Source organism: Carica papaya, chromosome 5 (genome assembly GCF_054855325.1).
Source record: "Carica papaya isolate Zhongbai chromosome 5, ASM5485532v1, whole genome shotgun sequence".
Lineage (NCBI taxonomy): Eukaryota > Viridiplantae > Streptophyta > Magnoliopsida > Brassicales > Caricaceae > Carica > Carica papaya.
Genome location: NC_142313.1, coordinates 22,036,709 through 22,059,885, shown reverse-complemented (window position 1 = coordinate 22,059,885; position 23,177 = coordinate 22,036,709). Strand labels below are relative to the sequence as shown.

Below are 23,177 nucleotides of genomic sequence, written 5' to 3'. Positions count from 1 at the left end.
AGCATTACTCTAGCATGCAGCAGTGATCTTCCCGCATGCTCCCCATGGTCCTTTTAGGGTTCCTTATTGTGTCATAAGGTTTAACGTGCAAACCCAAAAAGTGATTTTGATTCTAGATGCTCAATTCGATAGATGAAGATATCAATTGAGAGAATGCAAGGTAAACATGAGTGAAGGTGAGTGAGAGATTTTCTTTCATTAACCTTTACCTTGCAGGAAAATTCACTATGTTTCAACAAAGTGACATGCTTCCATTCTGAGAAATTATCCTTGTTGTCCAAAAGGTCATGAACCTGCAAGCCTAAGGAGAGGACAATGACTAGAGGGAGAACATATTCCACATGTGATGCCTTGTCAATGATAAGGTATGTAGAATGATCATTGACGATGATAGCTGTGCTAATGTGGCAAGCACTCTATTCGTAGAAAGAGTAGGGTTGACATGCATCAACCATCTGAATCCCTACCAGTTATAGTGGTTGAATGAATGTGGTGAAGCCCAAGTTACCAAGCAAGTCATAGTGTCATTCTCCATTAAAGAATATCACGACGAGGCATGTTATAACATTGTACCTATACATGTTATTCACTTGATACTTAAGAAATCTTGATAGTTTAACAAACAAGTATAAAATAACTTCTGTGCCAACGATATTCATTTTGAAAGGACGGTCTGAATCATGTCCTTACGCCTTTATCACCAAAAGAGGAACATGAAGATCAGGTCAAAATTAAACGGTCCTTTGATGAATAATTAGGAAGGGAAAAAGAAAGAAAAAAGGCCGCAAAGAAAGTTAAAGGCTACCCAGCAGATAGCTAAAGATGGTCAACTAAGAGAGAAACAAAGAGAGAAAACAAAAAGTGTTCTGATGACGGGGACATAATCATCTCTTGTGAAAGGGGAAGTTTGCTTGTACCGACCTACAGGGAGATATATTTTGACCTTAACCACTCTTTGCATAGTCGTACTATTTTCCTTTTATAGATAATTACCATGGCAAGTGGGCTCCGAAGATTTAATCTAGATCCCGAAGAAATTGTGAATCAAGTCATGACATGCATCAACAATAAAGTAAATATACTGAAGAAGTATGGTGTGTTTTCTAATGTAATCACTATTCTTTTCTCTTGTGATGAAGGTGCAAATTCAAGGATGAATCTTTTTAAAGAAGAGGGGATGATGTGATCTCAGATAGCCCAAAATTGGTTCCAAAGATGCAATCATGCATCAATGAGGAACGCCAAAAATAGAAAAATAATTTCATCTCTAAACACTTTCTTTATTGGGATTATTCCAAGAGATAGGTCAAGTTTGTCCACACTAGAAGCCTTAAGGCCCAAGTAAGATTAATGGGCTTGAAGAACCGAAAGGAAAAGCTCGCTCTTAGCGCAACCCAAGACGGCTTCAAGGCCATACAACCAAACTATGCCACAGTGTAAGAAGGTCAAAGCCAAAGGCAAAAGACCGGCCTATGTCGCACCTTAAGAAGACCCAAACACTTGTGCCGACAAGGCTCCCGTCACACACAGTGTGCATGTACACGTGCACAAGGAGAAACCCACATGCACGCAATAGCCCACATGAGTGCTGACCATCTCACTCACGCCAAGCCAGGGCGCACAAGTGTGGTCCAAGCCCATGCCCTGTAGCAACCCCGCATAAACCCACCCGATACGTAAGCCCAGCTTGCGAGCCTGCTTTATGTAGCCTGCGCGGACCGGCTAGCCCAAACCGCATGGGTTGCCCAAACCAGCCCTCACCTACCTTTTTAATTAATTAATGTTTTTATTTTAATTTTTAAGGCTTTTGGACCCCACCTTTTAATTTTCCATATTTTTAATTTAATTCTCACATGTCTAAATTAATTTTTCTATGTGTTTTATATGGAAATCACATGGGATGAAGTCTTATATTATTTTATTATTATTTTAATATAAATTATATCCCCATGAATATTTAATTAATTATCTTGTAATTAGATGAGATAGAATAAATATTGTATTATGTAATTATCCTAGAATTAGATAGAATTTTAGGTAGGATATTATTTATTAATTTCTTTAAGAGATTATAATCATCTAGAATTATCCCGGGGAAAGCTATAAATAGGCCTTTATCCATAGGATGTAAGCAAAACATACAATCAATTTGAGAGAAATATTATTAAAAGCTTAGGCTTTTCTTCAATTAGCATTTTTGCTAATTTTTAGCTTCTTCAAGTTTTTCAAGAAGCAGTAGTCTTCAGAAGTCTTGTTAAGCCAAGGAGCGAGGATCAACTTATCGGTAAGTCCGTGGCATTTTTTCTTTCCTTGTTTTATTTTTTCTAATCTTTGTTTTTGCATTCCTTTTAGGATTGTAGATTCAATTAGAGGAAGGAGTTCTCTAGGCAGTTAAGTTTTGGTATTACATACTTTGAGTGGGTTATAGTAGTTGATTTGATCCTCCGTATACCCTCTCGAGTCAAGATCCTTTTAAAGGAGGGAATGATGTGCACGAGGATACATGCGGCCATATTTTCTTAAAACCCAAGAAGAGCATGCCCGTAAGCAATCCAACTCCTGCGAGATTCCCCACAGCACACGCACGAAAGAAGATGTCATGCGCTTGCAAGATGTCACATGCAACACGTAGCAAGAAATTTGTGTGCACACATGCCTACTGGTGGAGAATTCCTCGTGAAAACACATTTGCATCCCAATAAGAGCCTATGCCCACAGGAAAAGGATTTTCCCTGCGGGAATGAGGAAGTTCACTCCCCTTGACATTTTCTTGGCTCCAACACCAAATGAAAAGTTATTTTTCATCAGTGTGAGTTTCTTAAATTGTCCGATGGATGAGGGAATAGAGAGGATCATTTTGATTCTTGGAACCTCAACTAACACATTAAATTAGAATACTTAACCACCTAATTTTCCTTCCTTACTTGAATCTACACCCACCTATATGGTATGGAAAAACAAGATAATATAGAAAATAAGAAAGAAGAATGAAAGATGTCATGGCTTACCCCATAAGTCGATCCCAACTTCTTTATTCAATAGGAATTTTGAAAGCTTCCTAACTTTGAAGAACTTAAAAAACACTCAAGAAAATTAGCCAAGCTAATTTTGAGAAAGAAAAAATTTAACATTATTGAATAATCTTAATTGTGATTACAACTTATGGACTTAGGGCCATTATATAGGCTTTTCTTTACTAGTTTAAGTCAGAGTAGGATAACTTCCTACTTAGATTCTTAAACAATAATTAAGTAGTAAACAAAATACTCTAAAATAATTAAGATAAATAATAAAATATTCATTTCTCCTTTTTCAATCTTTAAGTGGCTTGATCTTCCTTAGACTTCAAATTTTAGTAAAATTTCTCCACCAAATTTGCGCTTTAAACACATGGGAATATTTATAGAAGTCTCTTGTTGATTTAAATTCTTGGGGGACTTGAAAAAAGTAATAAAAAGAAGTCCAAAAAAGACTTAAAATGCTATTAACTATGGGGGTGACTTGAAAGTGTCGCGTGGGTCATGGGTCACAGGCACGCAGGTGTACAAGCCACATGTTGTTGGCACACGGTTGTGCGCTGGTGGCACTCGCATTTCCCTTAAGTGGGCATGTCTACACATGCGCAATGTTAGGCATGTAGGTTACTGCATATGTGTTTGTGCATGCGCAGAGTGATGTACAAGTGTTGATGTTTGCATGTTCGCATGCTCCTTCATGCAAGAAACGATCCCACGTGTGCAATTAAGCTTTCCTGCACATGTGTTGACCCATACATGTGCCGAAGGAAGGTCACATGCGTAATGTGGACTGTCCGCGGGTATTCTAGCCTAGATAGCTTCTTGTGGGCTTTCTCTTGGGCTTCAATAGTGATCTCATTATTTACCCACTCTTGTACTAAAAGATTGAAAATATTTTGAAACTTCTTGGCCCGACATCTTGTTATCATCCATAGGGGTAATTAGATTTGGTTTCCTATTAGCCCTAGCTCATCTTAGATGCTTGTTGTGTTTGGGATCACATCCTCCCCTCCTTTTTCGATAAGATTCATCCTCAAATCTTCACTTACATGAAAAGGAGAAAGATCATAAACATTAAAAATAGTAGATATGTCATACTCACTTGATAGGTCGATCTTGTATGCATTTTCATTTACACGCTCTAAAACTTGAAACTGTCCGTCTCCCCTGGGGTCTAACTTAGATTTTCGTTGTTGGAGAAATCTCTCCTTCCTCATATGAACCCAAACCCAATCTCCTAGTTGAAACACAGCTCGTTTTCTTTTGTTATTAGCATTGCAGGCATAGGATTTATTTTGCTTCTAAATATGTTGTCATGCTTTCTCATGTATGGTTTTAATAAGTTCTACCCTCTCTGACCATCGATATTTTTAATTTCCTACATATAAATAGGTGTAAAAATCTAATGGAGTTAAGGGGTTAAACCATAAACTATCCTGAAAATGAAAAACCCCATGAAAGTATGAATGTTACGGTTACAGGCAAACTCCACCATCAGTAAATAATCTTCCCAAGTCTTCATATTTCGACCAATCATGACTCTTAATAGAAACCTAGGATCCTATTAACCACCTCAGTTTGACCATCAATTTGGGGGTGACACGTAGCAAAAAATAATAGTTTTATTCATAACTTACCCCATAATACATGCCAAAAGTGGCTAAGGAACTTGACATTCCTATGACTCATTATAGTCTTTGGTATGCCATGAAGTCTCACAACATCCATAAAGAACAGGTTTGTGTTTTTTGTTGCATCATCAATTTTATGACATGCAATGAAATATGTCATTTTACTAAATTGCTCCATTACAATAAATATGTTGTCATTATCCCTCCTGGTCCTAAGCAATCTTAACACAAAATCCATGAAAATATCTATCCAAGGTGTCGTAGGTTTAGGTAAAAGTGTATAAAACCCATGAGGTAATACCCTCGGCTTGGCTTACCTACATGCAATGCACTGGTTACAGATACGCTTGACATCCCTTTTTATGTGAGGCTAGTCAAAATGTTCATGTAGAATATCTAGAGTCTTACTTATGCCAAAATGTCTCATGAGTCCCCTACTATGTGTTTCACGCCCTAACAACTCCTTAACTAAACAATTCAGTGCATATAGCTTACCTTCATTAAGAACGCACCCATAATACCTATGGTACTTCTAGAACACATAATGCTCATATGCATGATCAACAAAGGAAAAAAATTTATCATCTGTATACGTCTCTTTAATATGTTCAAAACCTAAGAAGTTAGAGCTTAAGGTGGAAATTAAAGTGTACCTCGGAGATAATGCAGCGATGACAATATTATCTTTTCCTTATTTATACTTGATCACATAGGGAAATGACTCTATGAACTCTGTTCACTTATTGTGTCTATGATTGAGTTTATCTTTGCCCGTTAAGTGTTTAAGAGATTCTCAATCAGTGTGAATCACAAATTCCTTTTACAGTAAGTAGTATTGCCACACTTACAATTATCTCACCAAGTCATATAACTCTTTTTTATAATTCAAATAATTTAATGGTGTGCCACTTAGCTTTTCGTTGAAGTAAGCTACTGGACCCCCTCCTTGCATAAGAACTACTTCTATGCCTACTCTTGAAGTATCACATTCAAGCTCAAAATTTTTGTTAAAATTAGGTAAAGTAAAAATAGGTGTAGAACATAACTTTTCTTATAACAAGGTAAAAGCAGTTTTTTTTTCAGTTCATGCAAACTTGACATCCTTTTTTACCAACTCATTTAAAAGTGTTGTTATAGAACTAAAATCCTTACCAAACCTACAGTAGAAGCTTACCAACCCGTGGAAACTTCTTATCGTGAGCAGTTGTCTATATAGGCCATTCTTTAATGACTTTTACCTATTCTTCATCTACCTCAATGCCTCAAAAACTCCCCATAAATCCTAGAAAGATTAACTTGTCACTACAAAAGGTGCACTTCTTAGCATTTGTATATAAAAATTCCTTCTTAAGAACCTCGAGGACAGAGCAGATATACTGGAGGTGGTCTCCCAAGTTTTTACTATAAATCAATATATCATCAAAGTATACTACCATAAACTTCCCAAAGAATGGTCGTAGGACATGGTTCATAAGCCTTATAAAGGTGCTAGGGGCACCAAAAAGACCAAAGGGCATTACTAACCACTCGTACAGGCTGTACCTTATCTTGACGCCCATTTTTTATTGATCTCTAGGATTTATCCTAATTTGGTGATACCCGCTTTTAAGATCTATTTGGTGAAAATGGTTACTTCATTAAGTTCGTACAGTATGTCATCTAGCTTGGGAATAGGGTACCTATACTTTACCATAATTTTGTTAACGACTCTACAATCAACATACATCCTCTAGAAACCATCTTTTTTGGGTACTAGTAAGATAGGAATAACACAGAAGCTCAAGCTTTCCATAACATGTTCTTTTTTTAACAACTCCACTTATCGTTGAAGCTCCTTTGTTTTCTTTGGATTGCTTTTATAAGTAGGCTAGTTAAGAATTATGACTCCAAGGACAAAATCGATTTGGTACTTGATCCCTCGAATAGGGGGAAGGCTATCTGAAATCTCTTATAAAAAGACATCCTCGAATTCCTACGAAAGAGAAAAAATGCCAATAGGCAAAGATGGGTCAAGGTTAGATAATTTCAAATAAGCCTCCCTATACCATAGTACGACTAAGCTTTTTCTCTCATATGTCACTAGCCTCATCTCTCTTTCCCTCACAAAGACTTTTTTTCTTTTTTCTATCTCACTCTATCTCGTTAGGCCTCTATTATTTTTCTTCTAGGCTTCTTTTTCAGTCAGTGGGCCATTCTTTTTCTTTTCAGCCTCTTTGCTCTCTATATTTTTTTTCTCTTTGAATATATTCAAAAGCCCCTTTGACTTTGATTTGGTCCTCATGTACCTCTCGTAGTGATAGAGGTGTAAGAACATGAATAAGTCATCCTTCTATAATGAATAGCAGTTGGTGCGACCGTTGTGTCGTAAATGCCTATCAAACTAACAAAGTCTACCAAGAAACACATAACTAGCATGCATAGACACTACATCACAACATATCTCAACCTTGTACTTACCAATGGAAAAGGGTACCATAACCTACTTGGTGACCTTCACTTCTTCACATTCATTCAACCACTGTAATCGATAGAGATTTGTATCATGTACACGCCAATCCTAATCTTTCCCGAGCAGGGTGCTTGCCACATTGGCACAACTTTCTCCATCAATAATCATACTACATGCCTTGTTGTTGACTAGGCAACGGGTGTGGAATATGTTCTCCCTTTACTCATGAGCCTCACTCTTAACTTGTACCGTAAGAGCTCTCAGATAACAAGGACATTACTCCAGCTTTGAGTGTCATCGAGGTCCTAAAACATAATAAAATACATGCAAGAAAAAGGTTAGTAAAAGCAAATAAACTCTCCCTCACATTCACTCATGTTTACCTCACAATCTCTCAAACTACGGCTTCTTCTGTCAAGTTGAGCATTCAAAATCAAATCCACTTAAATCATGATCTGCACATTAGTCTTAATGATACAATAAAGAATCCTAAGGGGATATTATTTCTAGAAGCTCATAAACAAGCACACAAAAGAAAAAATTGCATGTTTTTATTTATGCTAAGTAATTAGGAGCAATTAGTCACTTAGATATTTAATGGAATAAAATCACACTGAAAAATAGAAACATAGATCACAAAAAAATAAGTATGGACTTAAATCGCAGGGATATCATCAATCCTTATGGATATAACTTGAAGGTTTTTTTTTCCTAGGTATACTAACCTAGTGACAGCTACACACTACAACTGGTCAAATTTCCTTATACAATTTTATGCAAAATTCTGATACGCAAAATAAAAAGTAAACATGAAGGAAATGGTTTTCACCCACAAACATAAGTTAGTCTTCATTTGCTTTATGCAACAAAATGAAAAAAAAAAAAAATTCACGCATATTTGATAGGTGATTTACTCTTGTTTTGACACTTCAAAGGTTTTTCATCATGCTAAAAGGTGGTTACTCTTCTTTTGTATTGTTTGAATGCAAACAATGTGCCAATTACCTTAAGGTGTGCAACTGGGATATTTTTGAATTTTCAATTTTGTATTACTTTTTTACTAATGGAATAAACACATGATCATTTGAATTAAATACATAATATGAATCCAAGTGAGATGCAACACGAACTAGCAACCAAAAATTTTAAATGCTAATTTATGTAAAATAAGAAAATTAAAGTAGTAAAGATAGCAGGTTCACTAGAGGCTAAGCTTTGATACCAGATGACGTGGGAGGAAAATAAGGAGGCTTGTTTTGACTCCTAAAACCTCAACTAATGCCTGCAATCAAAAGAGATAACCACTTAATTCCACCTCTCTACTTGAATCTACACCCACCTATATGGTATGCAAAAACAAGATAATAGGAAAAATAAAAAGAAGAAGGAAAGACACCACAGCTTACTCAATAAGTCGATCCCAACTCCTTGGCTCAACAAGACTTCTAAAAGCTCCTAACTTTGAAGAACTTGAAAAACACTTATGAAAAATAGTCAAACTAATTTTGAGAAAGCAAAAGCTTTAAATTTATTGAATAATCTAAATTGTGATTACAACTTATGGACTTAAAACCTTTATATAGGATTTTATTTACTAATTTGACTCAGAGTAGGATAACAACTTCCTACTTGGACTCTTAAATAATAATTAAGTAGAAAACAAATACAAACGTATTAAACTTATTAAGTCTCTATCTAAACTTAATGAAATACTCTAGAATAATTAAGAAAAATAATAAAATATTCTTTTATCCTTATCTAAATCTTCAAATGGCTTGATATTCCTTGGGCTTCTAATTTGAATAGAATTTCTCCTCCAATTTATATTTTAAACACATGAAAATATTTGTAAAAGTCTCTTACTGATTGGAATCCTTGGAGGACTTGGAAAGTGAGGAAAAAAAAGTCTAAAAAGGGCTTAAAATGTTATTGCTTGCACGATGGCTTGGAAGTGCTGCATGGGTCACGAGTAGCAGGCATGTGGGTGTGCAAGTCACAAGTCGTAAGCACCGAAGTGCATGAGTTACAAGTCATAGGCACGTGGGTGCACAGGTTGTGGGTCGCAGGTGCACGGGTGCACGGACCATATGTTGCTGGTGCTCAAGATATGTTCTGATGGCGTATGATCTCCTTTACATGTGCATAGCATCTTGGGCGTGCACCTGGGCATGTTCGTACATGCGTAAGTACTGCATATGCAGGCTGCTACATGCGTGCTTGTGTGCACTCGGAGTGGCATGCGGGTGTTGTTGCTCACACGCCCCTTATTTTTCTTCATGCAGGAAATGATCTTGCATGTGCGGATGAGCTTTCTCGTATATGTGTTGACCCGTACATGTGCTGAAGGAAGGTCACATGTGCAACACGTACTTCCCGTGGGTCTTCTAGGCCAGTTAACTTATTTTGGACCTTCTCTTGAGCTTTAATAGTGATCTTGTTATTTTCCCACTCTTAGACCAAAAGATTAAAAATATTCTAAAATTTTTTTACCAGACTTCTTGTAATCGGCCCTAGGGGCAATTGGATTTTGTTTCCTATCAGCCCTAGCTCATCTTAACCACTTGTATCATTTCCTTTTTTTAGAGGAAATTGAGGATGGTTTACTTTCAGCTTCCTCTTGATTACTTGTTGTGTCTAGGATCACATCACCGTCTCAAGTCCATGAATAGCCCAAGATCATTCAACAAGATGGGCTTGGAGTTTTAGGAAAGTAGATTCAAATTTCCTTAGGCCCAATCACAAAAAATGTCCAACAAGCTTTCAATCTTTTGGTCTAAGGATGGGTGAGTGAAGAGCTCGAAATTGAGGCCCAAGAATTAGCAAGAAAAAACCCAAAATCCATGGGCAGCTCGTGACTAAAGCATGCTACATATGTGAGTGTCTTACCTCACATGTACAGGCAAGAAAGCATGGGGAAAAGGATCCCACACATGCAGGACACATCCACCCGTGAGGAAGAATCCTCACCCAATACTCTTTCTCTTTTTGATCGATTTTAAGAGTCTTATTTTGACTTGTACATGTGGCAAGAAAAAGATAAAGCTTAGAAAAAATCTGAAGAAGACTCCTAGAAAAAAAAGGACTTGTGGGAAAGCGAGTTTGGGAGGAGGAAAACTCCCGCCCTCACAGGAGAGTCCAGCCCGAGATGGAAACCAATTCCCCTCACTTTTCACATGTGTGTTTCTTTATTTTTTATTTATTTTTCAGGTAGAAGTTTACTACCATTAGAAAACCTACATCGAATGGAAGATAAACTTCAAGAAAGAGGAAGAATTAGACAAGAAGAAAACTTCTAAGATCCAATGGGATTCGGCCATGAAGAACACTCTCCTAGCCAAATTCTTCTTTTTTCTTCTACTCAAAGACGCCATCTTTTTCACCTTCTTCAACTCAAATTCTTTAATAAATTAAATAATTAATAAGAAGAATAAGTTAATAGGAACTAGGACAATTAATACTCAGTGGGACTCAAGGATCAGCCAGGAGAGAGGAGATGTTATCCAATTTAAATTTGCATTTTTTTTATTATTAATTTAATTTAATTTTTGTTTTAATTAATTTAAGAATTTTATTGAGATTTTATTTTTTGAGTTCTAGTTGGATTTGTATGTTTAATGCCTATAAATAAGGCATACCCCTTTAGTTGTATTCATTCAATTTCATATCAATAAAACATTAATTATTTTCTTTTTGGTTATTGCTATTATGATTGAGTGTTCATTAAATGAGGTACTTCCATTGTCTTGGTGAGCTAGAAATTAGATCTACTTATCGAGATAAGATCATGGCATTTTTTCAATTCTAAATTCTTTTCCTAGTTATCTTAATTTATATTCACAGGTTGAATGTTGTAACACCCCGAAAATCTTCATGCTTAATTTGTAATATGAACCCCTATTTATTCGAGCCCTAAGGCCGTTTAAACTCTTTGAATCTCGTTTTTTGAGTTTTGAATGAATTTTATATTTTAATTACGCATTATTTAGTTAAATAATTGCTGAAATTAATTTTTTTAATTTGTTGCCAGATAATTTATATTTAAAATTAATTAAAAAGATTTCAAGGAAAAAATGGAGGAGAAGCGGCAAAAATCCTGTGGGAATGCCCGTGGGAACGATCCCGCCCGAGTGAGCTTTGCACGCCGCACACACGTGCTTGCGTGCCGCCAGCATGGGTGCACGCCCCATTCGCGTAGGGTCTGAGGCATGATCTAGGAGTAGGAGGCCTGCGCGCGGTAGGCCTCTACGCAGTGCCTTGTGCGCAGTAGGCCTACGCGTGTGGTAGGCATATGTGCAGTGCCTTACACGCAGTAGGCTTGCGCACGCGGTAGGCTAGGGTAGCAACATTGCCTCGGGCAGTGTGCACCGCCCCTTTGGGCACCGTACACCGCCTTTGAGCGACGCGTGCCGTCAGTTTGGGGAGCATGCTGTTGTCGCTTGGGCGACGTGCTACCGTTGTTTAGGAGGCGTGCCTCCAATTTTTGCGCCGCCATCACATCGCGTCGTCCATCCATCGATCACATCAGTAGGTCGTCACATGTCATCATTTCACCTTGACTTTCTCTCTCTTTACCAAATTTCACCATTTTGCATAAATCAAACGGTCTCCATTTTCTATAAATAGGATCCTCACTTCACCATTTCCTCATCACTTCTACTTCATTCTTCCATCCACTAAAGGATTTTAGAGAAAGAGAGAGAAAGAGAGAGAGAGAGAGAGAGAGAGAGAGAGAGAGAGTGAGTGAGTGAGTGAGTGATCTACAGAGAGAATGAGAGGAAAAGAAGAAGAAAAGGCGTAGGAAACACCAAGGTTTCTATAAGAAATTTAGTATTTACTTTTAAACATCCTAAGGAGTATTTCTATATTAAATTAACAAAGTTTAAATTTAATGGTTGCATGTTTAATCTTATATGCTTAAATAAAATGATTTACGAGTTAATGCAGTTTTATAAACATATGTAAATCAATTAATTTCATGTTCAATTTAAATGATTAAATGCTTGGGATAAATATTGATGTAGGATACGTTGTACGATGGTAAAGGAATAAAGCATGAAGTGATGTTTAAATATAAAAAATATGTATTTGGTATCAAGATGCATGAATCATAAAGTATTTCGCTAGGCTTTTTATCTCTGAGTAGTTTCTGTTTTTCTCCCATTTGATCTGAAAAAATGTGAGAGGACCGCTCCCTATAGATGACAGCATACCCTCTGATGAGAATAGTGACGTAATGTGATTGTAGGGATCACCTTTGGCGAAGTACAGTTGTAGCCATAGTTAACATATATGACCATTGTTGTTGGCACGGCTGTGATTTTAGATCGGCCATGGTTTGGAAAGTCATAAATGTGTTATTGATTTGGCAAGCTACAAATTGCTTATATAACATGAAATAAATTGGTCATTCCACATGGATAGTTGAAAATCTGTATTATCCTCAGTAGATGGAAGTCGGAATGATTTCGCGTGAAGAGGAAAATGGAATAAAGTGCATATCATAATTTGTTTGATTTTCTCTATTTTTAGGATGATTGAATTGATTGACATGACATGATTTGACTTGATGATTTTTTTATTAAAATAAATTATTTTTATAATTAATAAAGAACCCTGATATGACTCTTGATGGTAAGTAATTGTTGGTACTTTATAATTACCTTTGAAATCTCATGATATTATTTAAATATCGCTTTCCTTACTGAGTATATGGAACTCACTCCTTTCTATGCCCCCTCCAGATGAGGAAGATAGTGAGAAACGATCGCTGACCTACCCCTTGAAGGCTTTGAGGATCCTGTGGATCCATGAACTTTTATGAGCACATAACTGTCTCGCACTAATTGTCCCGCACTCTGATGAGTCTATCTTTTGTAGAGGCTTGTAATTAATTTTATTTCAGCCCCAGTATTGTATGGAACTCTATTATTATTTTGTGAGGGGTTGTAATTATTTATTCCGATGCATATATTTATATATTATACACTCATAATTTATTTCTGTATCTGGAACCCTTATGCTTTAATTTGCATTTAGGATGTCACAAGTGTGGACTAAATAGGGAGGGTTTACTTAGGGATTTAAGTTTCTGCATGCTGATGTTATATGTGGGGTTTTGAATTGCATGTGTTGATCCCAAGTTTCGCATTAGATATGGTATAGTCACCAATGCTAGAATTAGAAGAATTCTAATGCCACAAATGATGGAGATTGTTGAGAGTGTTGCATTGTTTTATGTTATAGAGGTAATAACTGGAAGGAGGGTTAGAACCTTATTGTAGATAGGAATTCATAAATATAACCAACTCTCTTAGATTAGTAGTTTCTTTACTCTCAAAATTAGGAATACTTCTAGAGAATATTCTTTATTTTAAACAATTTTTTGTATTTTTTTTCTTCAATTTGGATTTTTAAAATACGTAATTTTTTCCTACTTTATCTTATCACAAACGACCAGCTTGTTCTCAAGAGTTTTATCCATGTATAATTCATGTTAATTTATCCCAATGAGTCCTACAAGCATAAGAAATCGACCAATAAATATCTTAAAAAGATTACACACAATCGGCTATTAAAATGAGTCTTCAATCCTTTGGACTCTTAGGTTTTCCTATTCCTCTTAAAAGCGAAAGTTAATCAAACTTGGGAGAGTCCTATTCGAGTTTGGAGCATATTTAACATATAAAACTAAAGAAATTTATCCCATAAAATTTGGTCGGGATTTCAAGAAATCCAAGCCCCACTTGGATACAATCTTTGCTACACATTCTCTTTATCAAGATGTAGAGTTCAACTTTATATCAATTTTGGAATCAAGAATTCCTATCATGGTCTGCATATCACTCCAATAAATCATCTAATTAATCTTCATCAAAGCTAAGAAGTCAAGGATAAAGATCAAAGAGAAGTCCCCACCATAATTCTTAACAACTATTCAAGAGAGAAGAATCATAATTTATGTTAATTTAAAAGTCATTATTTTATTATTTTTATTAGAGTCCTAGATAGGAATTTAAGATATGTTTCCTAGATTTTAGACTTTGATTTATATTATAATTCTGAAGGCTAATATCTATAAAATAGGCCTCACTTTTGGGTTGTAGTCAATTCAAGTTCAAGTTTAATAAAAATTAAAGCTTTTCATTTATTTAGCCATCCACTTTAAGTTATTTTTTAGAGAGGTTTTCTTCAACCTTCTTGTTGCGTAAAGAATTGATTCTATTTATCAATATAACTCTTGTGGCAGTTTATCAATGCTACTTATTAAGTTAGCTTCTTAAGTAAAGAATTGGTTCTACTTTTCAAGATAACTCTTGTAGCATTTTATCAATTCTTATTTTTTTTTTTTTCCTCAATTATCTTAATTTTTAAATACAAGTTGATTGTGGATTAAGTAAGAAATGTATATTTAGGGGTTAAGTTTTTGTACTAAATTGTATGTGTGTTTTTTATCACATTAGTTGACTCTGAGTTCCCACATCAATTATTATAAAAGAAAATACTTTATTGAAGTTATTAGAAAAATAATTTAAGAAAAATAAGTGTAATCCTTTTATTAATTTATATATTGTTAATATTAATAAAAGAAAAAGAGAAGTTTTATTTGGTTTGTAGAGTATTAAGTTATTGTTTGTTTTAATGATAGCAAGAAATTAAGAAGAATTTTGTTTGATTTTGTCACTAGTTGATTCCGGTTCTAAACTCATAATTTATTTGCAACGGTTTTTTTTTAGGTTGCTGCCACACGTGATACATCAACAGTTCGTTATGTATTTTTTATTCCTTCATTTTCTTTTACGAGTTGATTCTATTTTACTTGTTACTTCATCCTCCTTACTACCATTAGTGTAATAACGATTGACCTGGAATTTAAAACCTGTAGAGGTAATCTTTCCATTCAATACTAGAAACAACAAATCAAGCATCTGAGAATATGGCATAATACGACAAATAGATTGTTTTATTTATATTATAACCTTCAACTTCAAGAAGCACAGAGCTATTTCAGTAACCTTTTGTTTTTTCACATCTCAATCATGTTTCTTTCTTTTTTTTTATTCGTATGACTAGGAGTGGTAAATAAATAAATAAAATTAATAATAATTGGAATTTTTCAATCTCTATAACAAGTAAATGCCGCTTTTTTTTTTTTTTTTAATCGCTGGAATTTTTTAATCATTACGTTAGGGTTTAAATAACTAGTGGACATGATTCAGATCAAAGGAGTCGATAAAATTAAAAATAAAAATAAATTAAATGTAAAATATACATAGACTTATTTATTCGGTGTTGAATTTTCGAGAAAATGAAAAGCAAAGCAGAAAGCTGAAGAACTAAACAGGCTGCATGTAACAGAAATTTTATAGTAATAAATAAATGATTTTAGTGGAAGGAAAACTACGAGTAGTGGGTCCCGAAACAAAGGCTAATTCGTCAAAGAAGATGTTTATTTAATGAGGCGTATGAATAGATCCGACATCTCCATGATTTCCAAATTGACAAATCAAAAGTCTAATAAATATAAAATTAAATAATTAATGGTCTGAAAAGAATTGCATTTTGAAGCAACAAGAGAGAGAGAAATGTAAGTAAAGGCTGTATATGCTGAATTCCATGCAACAATCATGGCCTTTCAATCAATTTCTTAAAGTCTTCAAAATATCATGATGATGGAGTGAGGCATCAGATATTTGGTGGGTTCCACTCTGTCTCTTAACTTGCCCATTATGCAACAATTTTATTCCTTTCATAAATTTTTCTTTGAATTTTTAGCACAATCTTATTATATGCCTACGACCTATTCATCCAAATTTCTCAACAAAATTTTTACTTTGTTTACACCAAGTTTTTTTCAGTATATATTGAAACTAACAAAAATACAAACTTCATTATGTATACACATGCAGCTGCCATCTAATCAAATTATTACTAATTAGGATAGAATTAAAATTTATATTCTAAAAAAATAATGTAGAAACACTCAACATATTAATAATCATTGTATTTTGTCGGTTTATTATTATACATATTTATTTAAATGTTACAAATTTAAACCTTAAAAAAATATAAAATTTATTACTTTATAAATACATCATAAATTGACTATAACTATTTTACAATATTCAATTAAATAAAATAGTAATTTAAATTATTAATATCTAAGTTCGATTATAGTAATTAATTTAGAATAAATTTATTATATTTTTTCGTAAAAAAATATTTTATAGTAGTTAAATTTTTTAACTGAGATACTTATAATAGATTAAAATCCAAAAAAAAAGAAAAAAAGTTGTCTATTTCCTAGTGTTATTGAGCCTTCACATCTAAATTTGCAATCCTCATATTTGGAGTGAAAATAATTGAGAAAACTATTTAACAAAAAATCTTTAATGTAGAGTTAAAACACCTACAAACATATTATATTTACGGGATGAAAGATGAGACTTTCTATGTACATATATAATTGCATACTTATACAGTATAAAGCATGCATAGAAGTTGGTTCAAGTATAATTATATTCATTATTATGTAACTTGTTTAATTCAATATATTTTTACTGTTTGTTTTTTAACTTCTTGTTGTTAGCAGTTCAAAATTAAAACCAAATCCAAGTGAAAGTAAAATAAAAAACTGAGCCAAATGAATTACAATTAGGAAAAGAGTTATTGCAGCCAGGCTTTAGATTCTCTTTCAAGCACCTATAATCTATACCTCATAAAAGAGTTTGAAAATCCAGACGACATGATATATATATATATATATATATATATATTGTGGACTATTCGGCTTCAAAATTCGGAACACATTTATATATAGTCCGTAATATGTATAGATGCATATTCATATGGATTCTTCAATTCCAAAATTTGGACAACATTATAGAATTCTGGGTTCAGCTGTCAATGGCCCATGATCTTCTTATGTTACTACTTGGGGAATGGAAGCCCAAAATCGTTTGCCATTCCTTAATATTTTTAATAGAAAAATATTCTCTTTTAATATTTGAGAGATGAGAGTCTTTCCTTAATTTGTTATACATTTTCCTTCTAATGGGGAATGTAGTTACCCTATGATTTTGATTATAAATAATACATATTTCATTTATGTATGATAATTACTTTTAAGCATCTAAATCAAATTTTCTAATTTTAAACTATTTTGATAATTAAATAAATCTACAATATTTTTTTTCGAAAGATAAAATTAATATTGGGACAAATATATTTTAGATGTACAATCATATTGTTGCATTTAGATTTGCCTTGAGAATAAAAAAAAAAATCAATTTTTTAATAGAAGATTGCAAATAAAATTGAGTTGTAAGATTTTCTAAAAAAATAGTAACTGAATTGAATTGTCAATTATAATAATTGAATTGAATTGTGTTTACTATTAAATATCTATATGAAAATTATTATGAAGATGTCATTTATTTAAGATATTATTTCAGCCAAGTACAACATACTGCTAAATACCACTCATGTTCAATAATTAAATGTAATAAATTAAATTTCTTAGTGCCCTTAGATTAGAATTATCTAGAATGTGTATATTTGGAAAAAGGAATGCCAAATGTTGATGAAAGAGTGTCATTGATTAATTGAATTAAGTATGAAATAAAATGATATTTCACCGATCAATCTACTAAATTGTTCCACTAATCAATGTATCAAACATAAAGAAACAATCTTTATAAAAAAAAAAAAAAAAAAAAAAAAGAGATAAATGCCTCTGGTGTGTGCAGTGCAGAAGCCCTAACAAAGCAGAAAACTGAGAAACCCTTTTAGGGTTTCGAATGGGAGAAAATGAAGAAGCTATCCGCTAAGCAGAAAATGATCAATATATACCTGGGTGAAAAGGGTGCATGTATGCCCAACCGTAGAGTAGCAGAGCACACTCGTTTAATGAGACGCAACGTATAGGGTCTGGAAAAAACAAAACAGGCTAGACAGCCCAAAGTGAGAGCAAGCAGCCCATCGAGAGAGAGAGAACCCAATCTAATAACATCCCCCTTTTAAGATGGCGAGTAGATGTTTTTTGCTCCCATCTTGACCATATGTTCCTTTAACAACCAACTAGATAAGACCTTCGTGAAGATATCAGTAAGCTGGTTTCTATTGCCAATATGTTTGGTCACTATGCTTCCTTCTTGTATCTTTTTCCTAACCAAGTAGCAATTCAACTCAACATGCTTAGTTCTTTTGTGGAATATAGGATTCGCAACAATATGCATTGTTGCTTTATTATCACAAACTAGTTTTGTCTCATATTCATGTTTTACTTCCATATCACTCAATAGGCACTTGATCCATGTAAGCTCGTAGCAAACACTTGCCATGGCCTTGTATTCAGCTTCAGCATATGACCTCAACACAGTATGTTATTTTTTGGACTTCTAGGAAGTTAAAGAATCCCCAAGCAAGATGCAATACCCAATTACAGATCTTGTATCTGGATTGCCAGCCCGATCACTGTCACAATGGGTCTTCAACTTTATATCAATCGTGCTAGAGTACAACAACCCTTGCCCTGACGTCCCTTTAAGGTATCTTAGAACTTTGTAGGCTGCCTTGAGATACTGGTCTACAGGGGTCCCCATAAACTGACTCAAGACTTGAATTGAGTAAGTCAAGTCTGGCCTCGTTAACATGAGGTACATAAGCCTCCCTATTAGTCTCCTATAGACCTTTGGATTAGGAATTGGCTCCCCTTTATCCTTTGACAATTGTGCATTTTGATCTAGTGGCAAGGTTGAAATTTTTCCTCCAAGCATTCCAACATCTTTGAGTAAGTTCAATGCATACTTCCTTTAACATAGATGTACTCCTCTCCTCGATTTGGCCACCTCTACGCCAAGGAAATACTTCAGATTTCCCAAGTCCTTGATTTTAAATTCATAATTCATTTTGTTTTTAAGTTCATCGATGATGTTTTTATCACTTCTAGCAACTATAATGTCATCAACATAAATAAGGAGGGCAATGAAACTCTTACCATTTCCTTTCACAAAGATAATTAGCCTTAGATTGGGAGAATCCTTACTTGAGTATAAAATCTGAAAACTTGGTGTACCACTGCCTTGAAGCTTGCTTTAGTCCATACAAGCTTTCAACAACTTACAAACCTTCCTTTTTTCTTCTTTGAGTGTCTGAGGGGTAATTCCATGGACTTTCTCTTTAAGATCTCCATATAGAAATGCATTGTTTACATCAAATTACTGTAAATGTCAATTCTTCACAGTGGCAAGCGTTATGAGAGTTCTAATAGTGATAATCTTAGCTGCTGGTGAGAAGGTCTCATGATAATCCAGACCCTTCTTTTGAGTGTACCCTTTTATTACCAATCTTATCTTATATCTCTTAATTGATCTATCAGCCTTGCACTTAATTTTGTAGACCAACTTATACCCAATAGCTTTCTTTTTAGGGGGTAAGTCCACAAGTTTCCATGTCTTGTTCTATTCTAAGGCTTCCAGGTCATGAATCATGGCTTTTTTCTAACTGACATCTTGGCTGGCTGTCTCATATGAATCCAGCTCCTTCTAAATTGACACATTCTGCAAGTACCTTTTATGTGCCCCCTTAATCCTTTAGTATCCGACCGTCATAGAGATAGACATCGCAACATAATTCTCAAACTTTCAGCTTTATCTTTATGATCTGGAGAGTAGTCTAAAATTTACTCACACACATAGCCTCTTAAATATTCTAATCTTCTCTTTATTCTTGCGGATTCTCTTCTGAGTGTCTCACTGATAGTAGCTGAATTATTTTCTTCGAAATTGGCACTTATCTTGTTCAACATGTTCCCATTCCATTCTAGTTTCTCCATTCTCTTCTTCTACAGCAACTGTTCTGGTGTTTTAAGGGACAATTGTAGGTACCCATGGCACAACACTAGTGGTGTTGTTAAGAGCCAATTAGGATGAGTATGTCTCTCCTGATTCTTTTCTTTCTCTGCATGAAAAAATTGTCTCGTGAAAAATTACATTTCTAGAAATAAATATCTTACTAGTTTCCTCATCAAGTAGTCTATATCCCTTTATTGCAAAGGGGTATCCAATAAAGATACACCTTCTAGCTCTAGCATCATGTTTCAATCTACTACAGGTTAATGTAGAAGCAAAAGCTAAACAACCATAAACTTTCAAGTAATTAGACCCGGGTCTCTTTCCATATAATAACTCAAACAACGTCTTTTTTTCAATATCTGTTGAGGGAAGTTTATTAATTAAATATACTGCAGTTAAGACCAAATCACTCCACTACCTGTCATTAAGCTCACTTTGAAAGTTTAAGGTTCTAGCAGTGTTTAATATTTGTTGATGTTTCCATTCAACTCTTCCATTCTGTTGAGGGGTCTCAACACAGCTTCGTTGGTGGATTATTCCTCTATCATCATAAAATCTCCCCATTTCAAACTCTTTCCCATTATCATTTCGGATTATCTTCACTTTCCTGTCAAATTGCCTTTCAATAAATATAAAAAAAAATGCTATAAATTAAGTCTTGTTTCAGCCTTAGTTTTCATCATATATATCTAAGTGCATATGTTGTAATCATCCACACTAGTAAAAAAAATACTTGCTTCCATTATGGGAAACTTTACTATAAGGTTCTCAAACATCACAATGTATCAAATCAAAAACATTTTTGGCTCTACTAGTACTATCACCAAAGGACAATCTATGCATCTTTGCTAAAGGACATATATTGCACAACTTACAACATCCTGATTTTTCTAAATTTACATCAACAATCTTTTTGAAAGATGAGGGATGTCCGAGTTTGTAGTGCCAAATGTCAAAACATTCTTCTTTCTTGTTGGGTCCCAAGGTCACTGATCCCACCAAAAATGTTGACCTGAATCCTTCAAGCCTTCAGCATCCCTAAGCTGGTACAACCCATCTCTAACTTCCCCCACTCCAAGAGTCTTTTATGTCATAAGGTCCTGAATAAAGTCGTGCTCTTGTGAAAAAATCAAATAACATTTGGCATTTTGGGCTAATCTTCTTGCTAATATAAGATTAAAATTGAAGGAAGGAACACACAGTACACTGTTGAGCATTAAACTATCATTCAACTTAACTACTCCAACATGTGAGACTTCTACCTTTTCCCCATTAGGTAACAATACATGAGATGCATTGTACAAAGTAATTTCAGTATATAAATGTCATATATGAATTATATGATGTGAAGCTCCTATGTCTACTATCCAAGGAACATGTGAATTCTCATCTACACTAACCAAACTTGTATTAAAGCATAAACGTTTACCAGTGAAACTTGCTAGTTTTGGATTTTAAGAAGACTCACAAGTGGAACAGACCATGTTGACAGTCGGCCTATTTTCCTGCATCAAAGATATTAATTCATCATACTGCTCTCTAGCCAGTGAGTGGGGCCCATCATTTGCTGGTTGTTCTACTGATTTAGTGGTGGACACTTGGTTAACATATGTTTGTTTGCATTTGGATTGTGACTTCTATCATTTGGGTTGTCCCTTCAACTTGTAACAGGTCTCAATAGTATGTCTAAGTTTGTTACAGTGGGAGCATATAGGGATATTGGATTGGCTTTGTAGCACGTCTCCAAAAAATGTCCAGGTACTTTACAGTGAGTGCAAAAATACCTTTCCCTATTAGGATTGATAGTTTTGGCTAATTTGTTAGTGTCCTTGATGCTAAAAGCCATGGCCTTGTTGGCCGTAAACTCTATGGATATTTGCCTTCGCTTATCTTCCTATTGGATAATATAGAAGACCTCATTCATACTAGGGAATGATCTCATCATCAATATTTGACTTATCATTCCGTTGTAAGAATCATCCAACCCTATAAGAAACTTCATAAGGTAATCCCTATCCTGGTACTCTACAATAGTTTTTAGGGCACCACAAATGTAGTTGGCCATTGGCACATAATTCATTAACTCATTAATTAGATTTTTCAATTTAATAAAGGAAACCCTAACTGGGTTTTGGCTTTGTAGAAGGTTGACAATTGTCTGCTTAATTTCAAATATTCTTAAGGTATTCTGTTAAGCATGCCTCTGTTCAAGGTCCAACCATAGCTGATGAGTTGTGTCAGCATAAAAGGTGCTAGCTTTGATCTCTGGTGGTATTTTGAATCCAAGTAATTACAATGTCATTATAGCGTATCCAATGTTCTTTAAGTGGATCAGTGGGATCTAGCGGTTTGATTAAAGTTTCCTTTACAAACTCGAGCTTATTTTAGATTCTCATGGCTCATTTCATGGAGCAAGCCCATGTATAATAGTTATCCCCTTTAAATGGCTGAGGAACTAAGACTGTGCTAGAGTTCAGACCCTTCTCTATGTAATATAGACTATCGGGGTTCATAGGATCTAAATTTGTTATATTCGACAAGCTAGGGTTTTGGTTTGCAGCGGTTCGGTTAGAGTTTTCACTTTTCATTCCTATATCTACTTTGATACCATGAAATAAAATGATATTTCACCGATCAATCTATTAATTTTTTCCACTAATCTAGGTAGCAAGCATAAAAAAAACAATCTTTAATAGAAAAAATAATAGATAAATACCTCCGGTGTGTGTGTAGTGTAGAAATCCTAACAGAGCAGAAAACTGAGAAACCCTTTAAGGGTTTCGACTGAGAGAAAATGAAGAACCTGTCGGCTGATCGAAAAATGATCAATATATACTTGGGTGAAAAGGGTACACGTACGCCCGACCATAGAGTAGCAAAGCATGCTTGTTTAATGAAACACAACGCAGCAAGCCAGACAGCCCAAAGAGAGAGAAAATTGCTACCGAGAGAGAGAGAACCTAATCCAATAACAAAGTACAACTTAATTTGGATCAAACTATAGTAAATAATTAATGCCATGAAGGATATGTATTCTGGAAATTTTGCAAGCACATGATGGACCACCCTGAGGAGATTTTTTCCTCTATAAACTATAAGGGTAAAAATTAGGGTCTTGAGAAAACCTGCTTCTTGTCATATTTAAAAATTTAGAGATGAGAGATGAAGTTAATAATCCTAATGTGATTGCTTTTTAAATTTATTGTTTCTTATTGTAGAATTTGAAGAA

The 23,177-nt window shown here is 34.5% G+C and overlaps 1 protein-coding gene across 4 annotated transcripts; it reads right to left on the bottom strand.

Annotated features, from left to right (window-relative positions):
* Nucleotides 1-17,673: 17,673 nt before the first annotated feature.
* Nucleotides 17,674-23,035, bottom strand: LOC110818670 (uncharacterized). Of its 4 annotated transcripts, XM_022047615.2 has the most exons (3): nucleotides 22,665-23,019; nucleotides 20,367-20,555; nucleotides 17,674-20,054 (listed from the first exon to the last, which is right to left on the bottom strand). In XM_022047615.2, exons 1-3 carry the CDS (start codon nucleotides 22,967-22,969, stop codon nucleotides 20,018-20,020), a joined length of 531 nt encoding a protein of 176 aa, XP_021903307.1. In that variant the 5' UTR covers nucleotides 22,970-23,019; the 3' UTR covers nucleotides 17,674-20,017. The 4 variants fall into 4 exon arrangements, 1 of the variants encoding a protein (XP_021903307.1); XR_015819112.1 differs by lacking the exon at nucleotides 20,367-20,555 and having other exon boundaries at nucleotides 22,665-23,035; XR_015819111.1 differs by lacking the exon at nucleotides 17,674-20,054 and having other exon boundaries at nucleotides 20,243-20,567; nucleotides 22,665-23,035.
* Nucleotides 23,036-23,177: the final 142 nt, after the last annotated feature.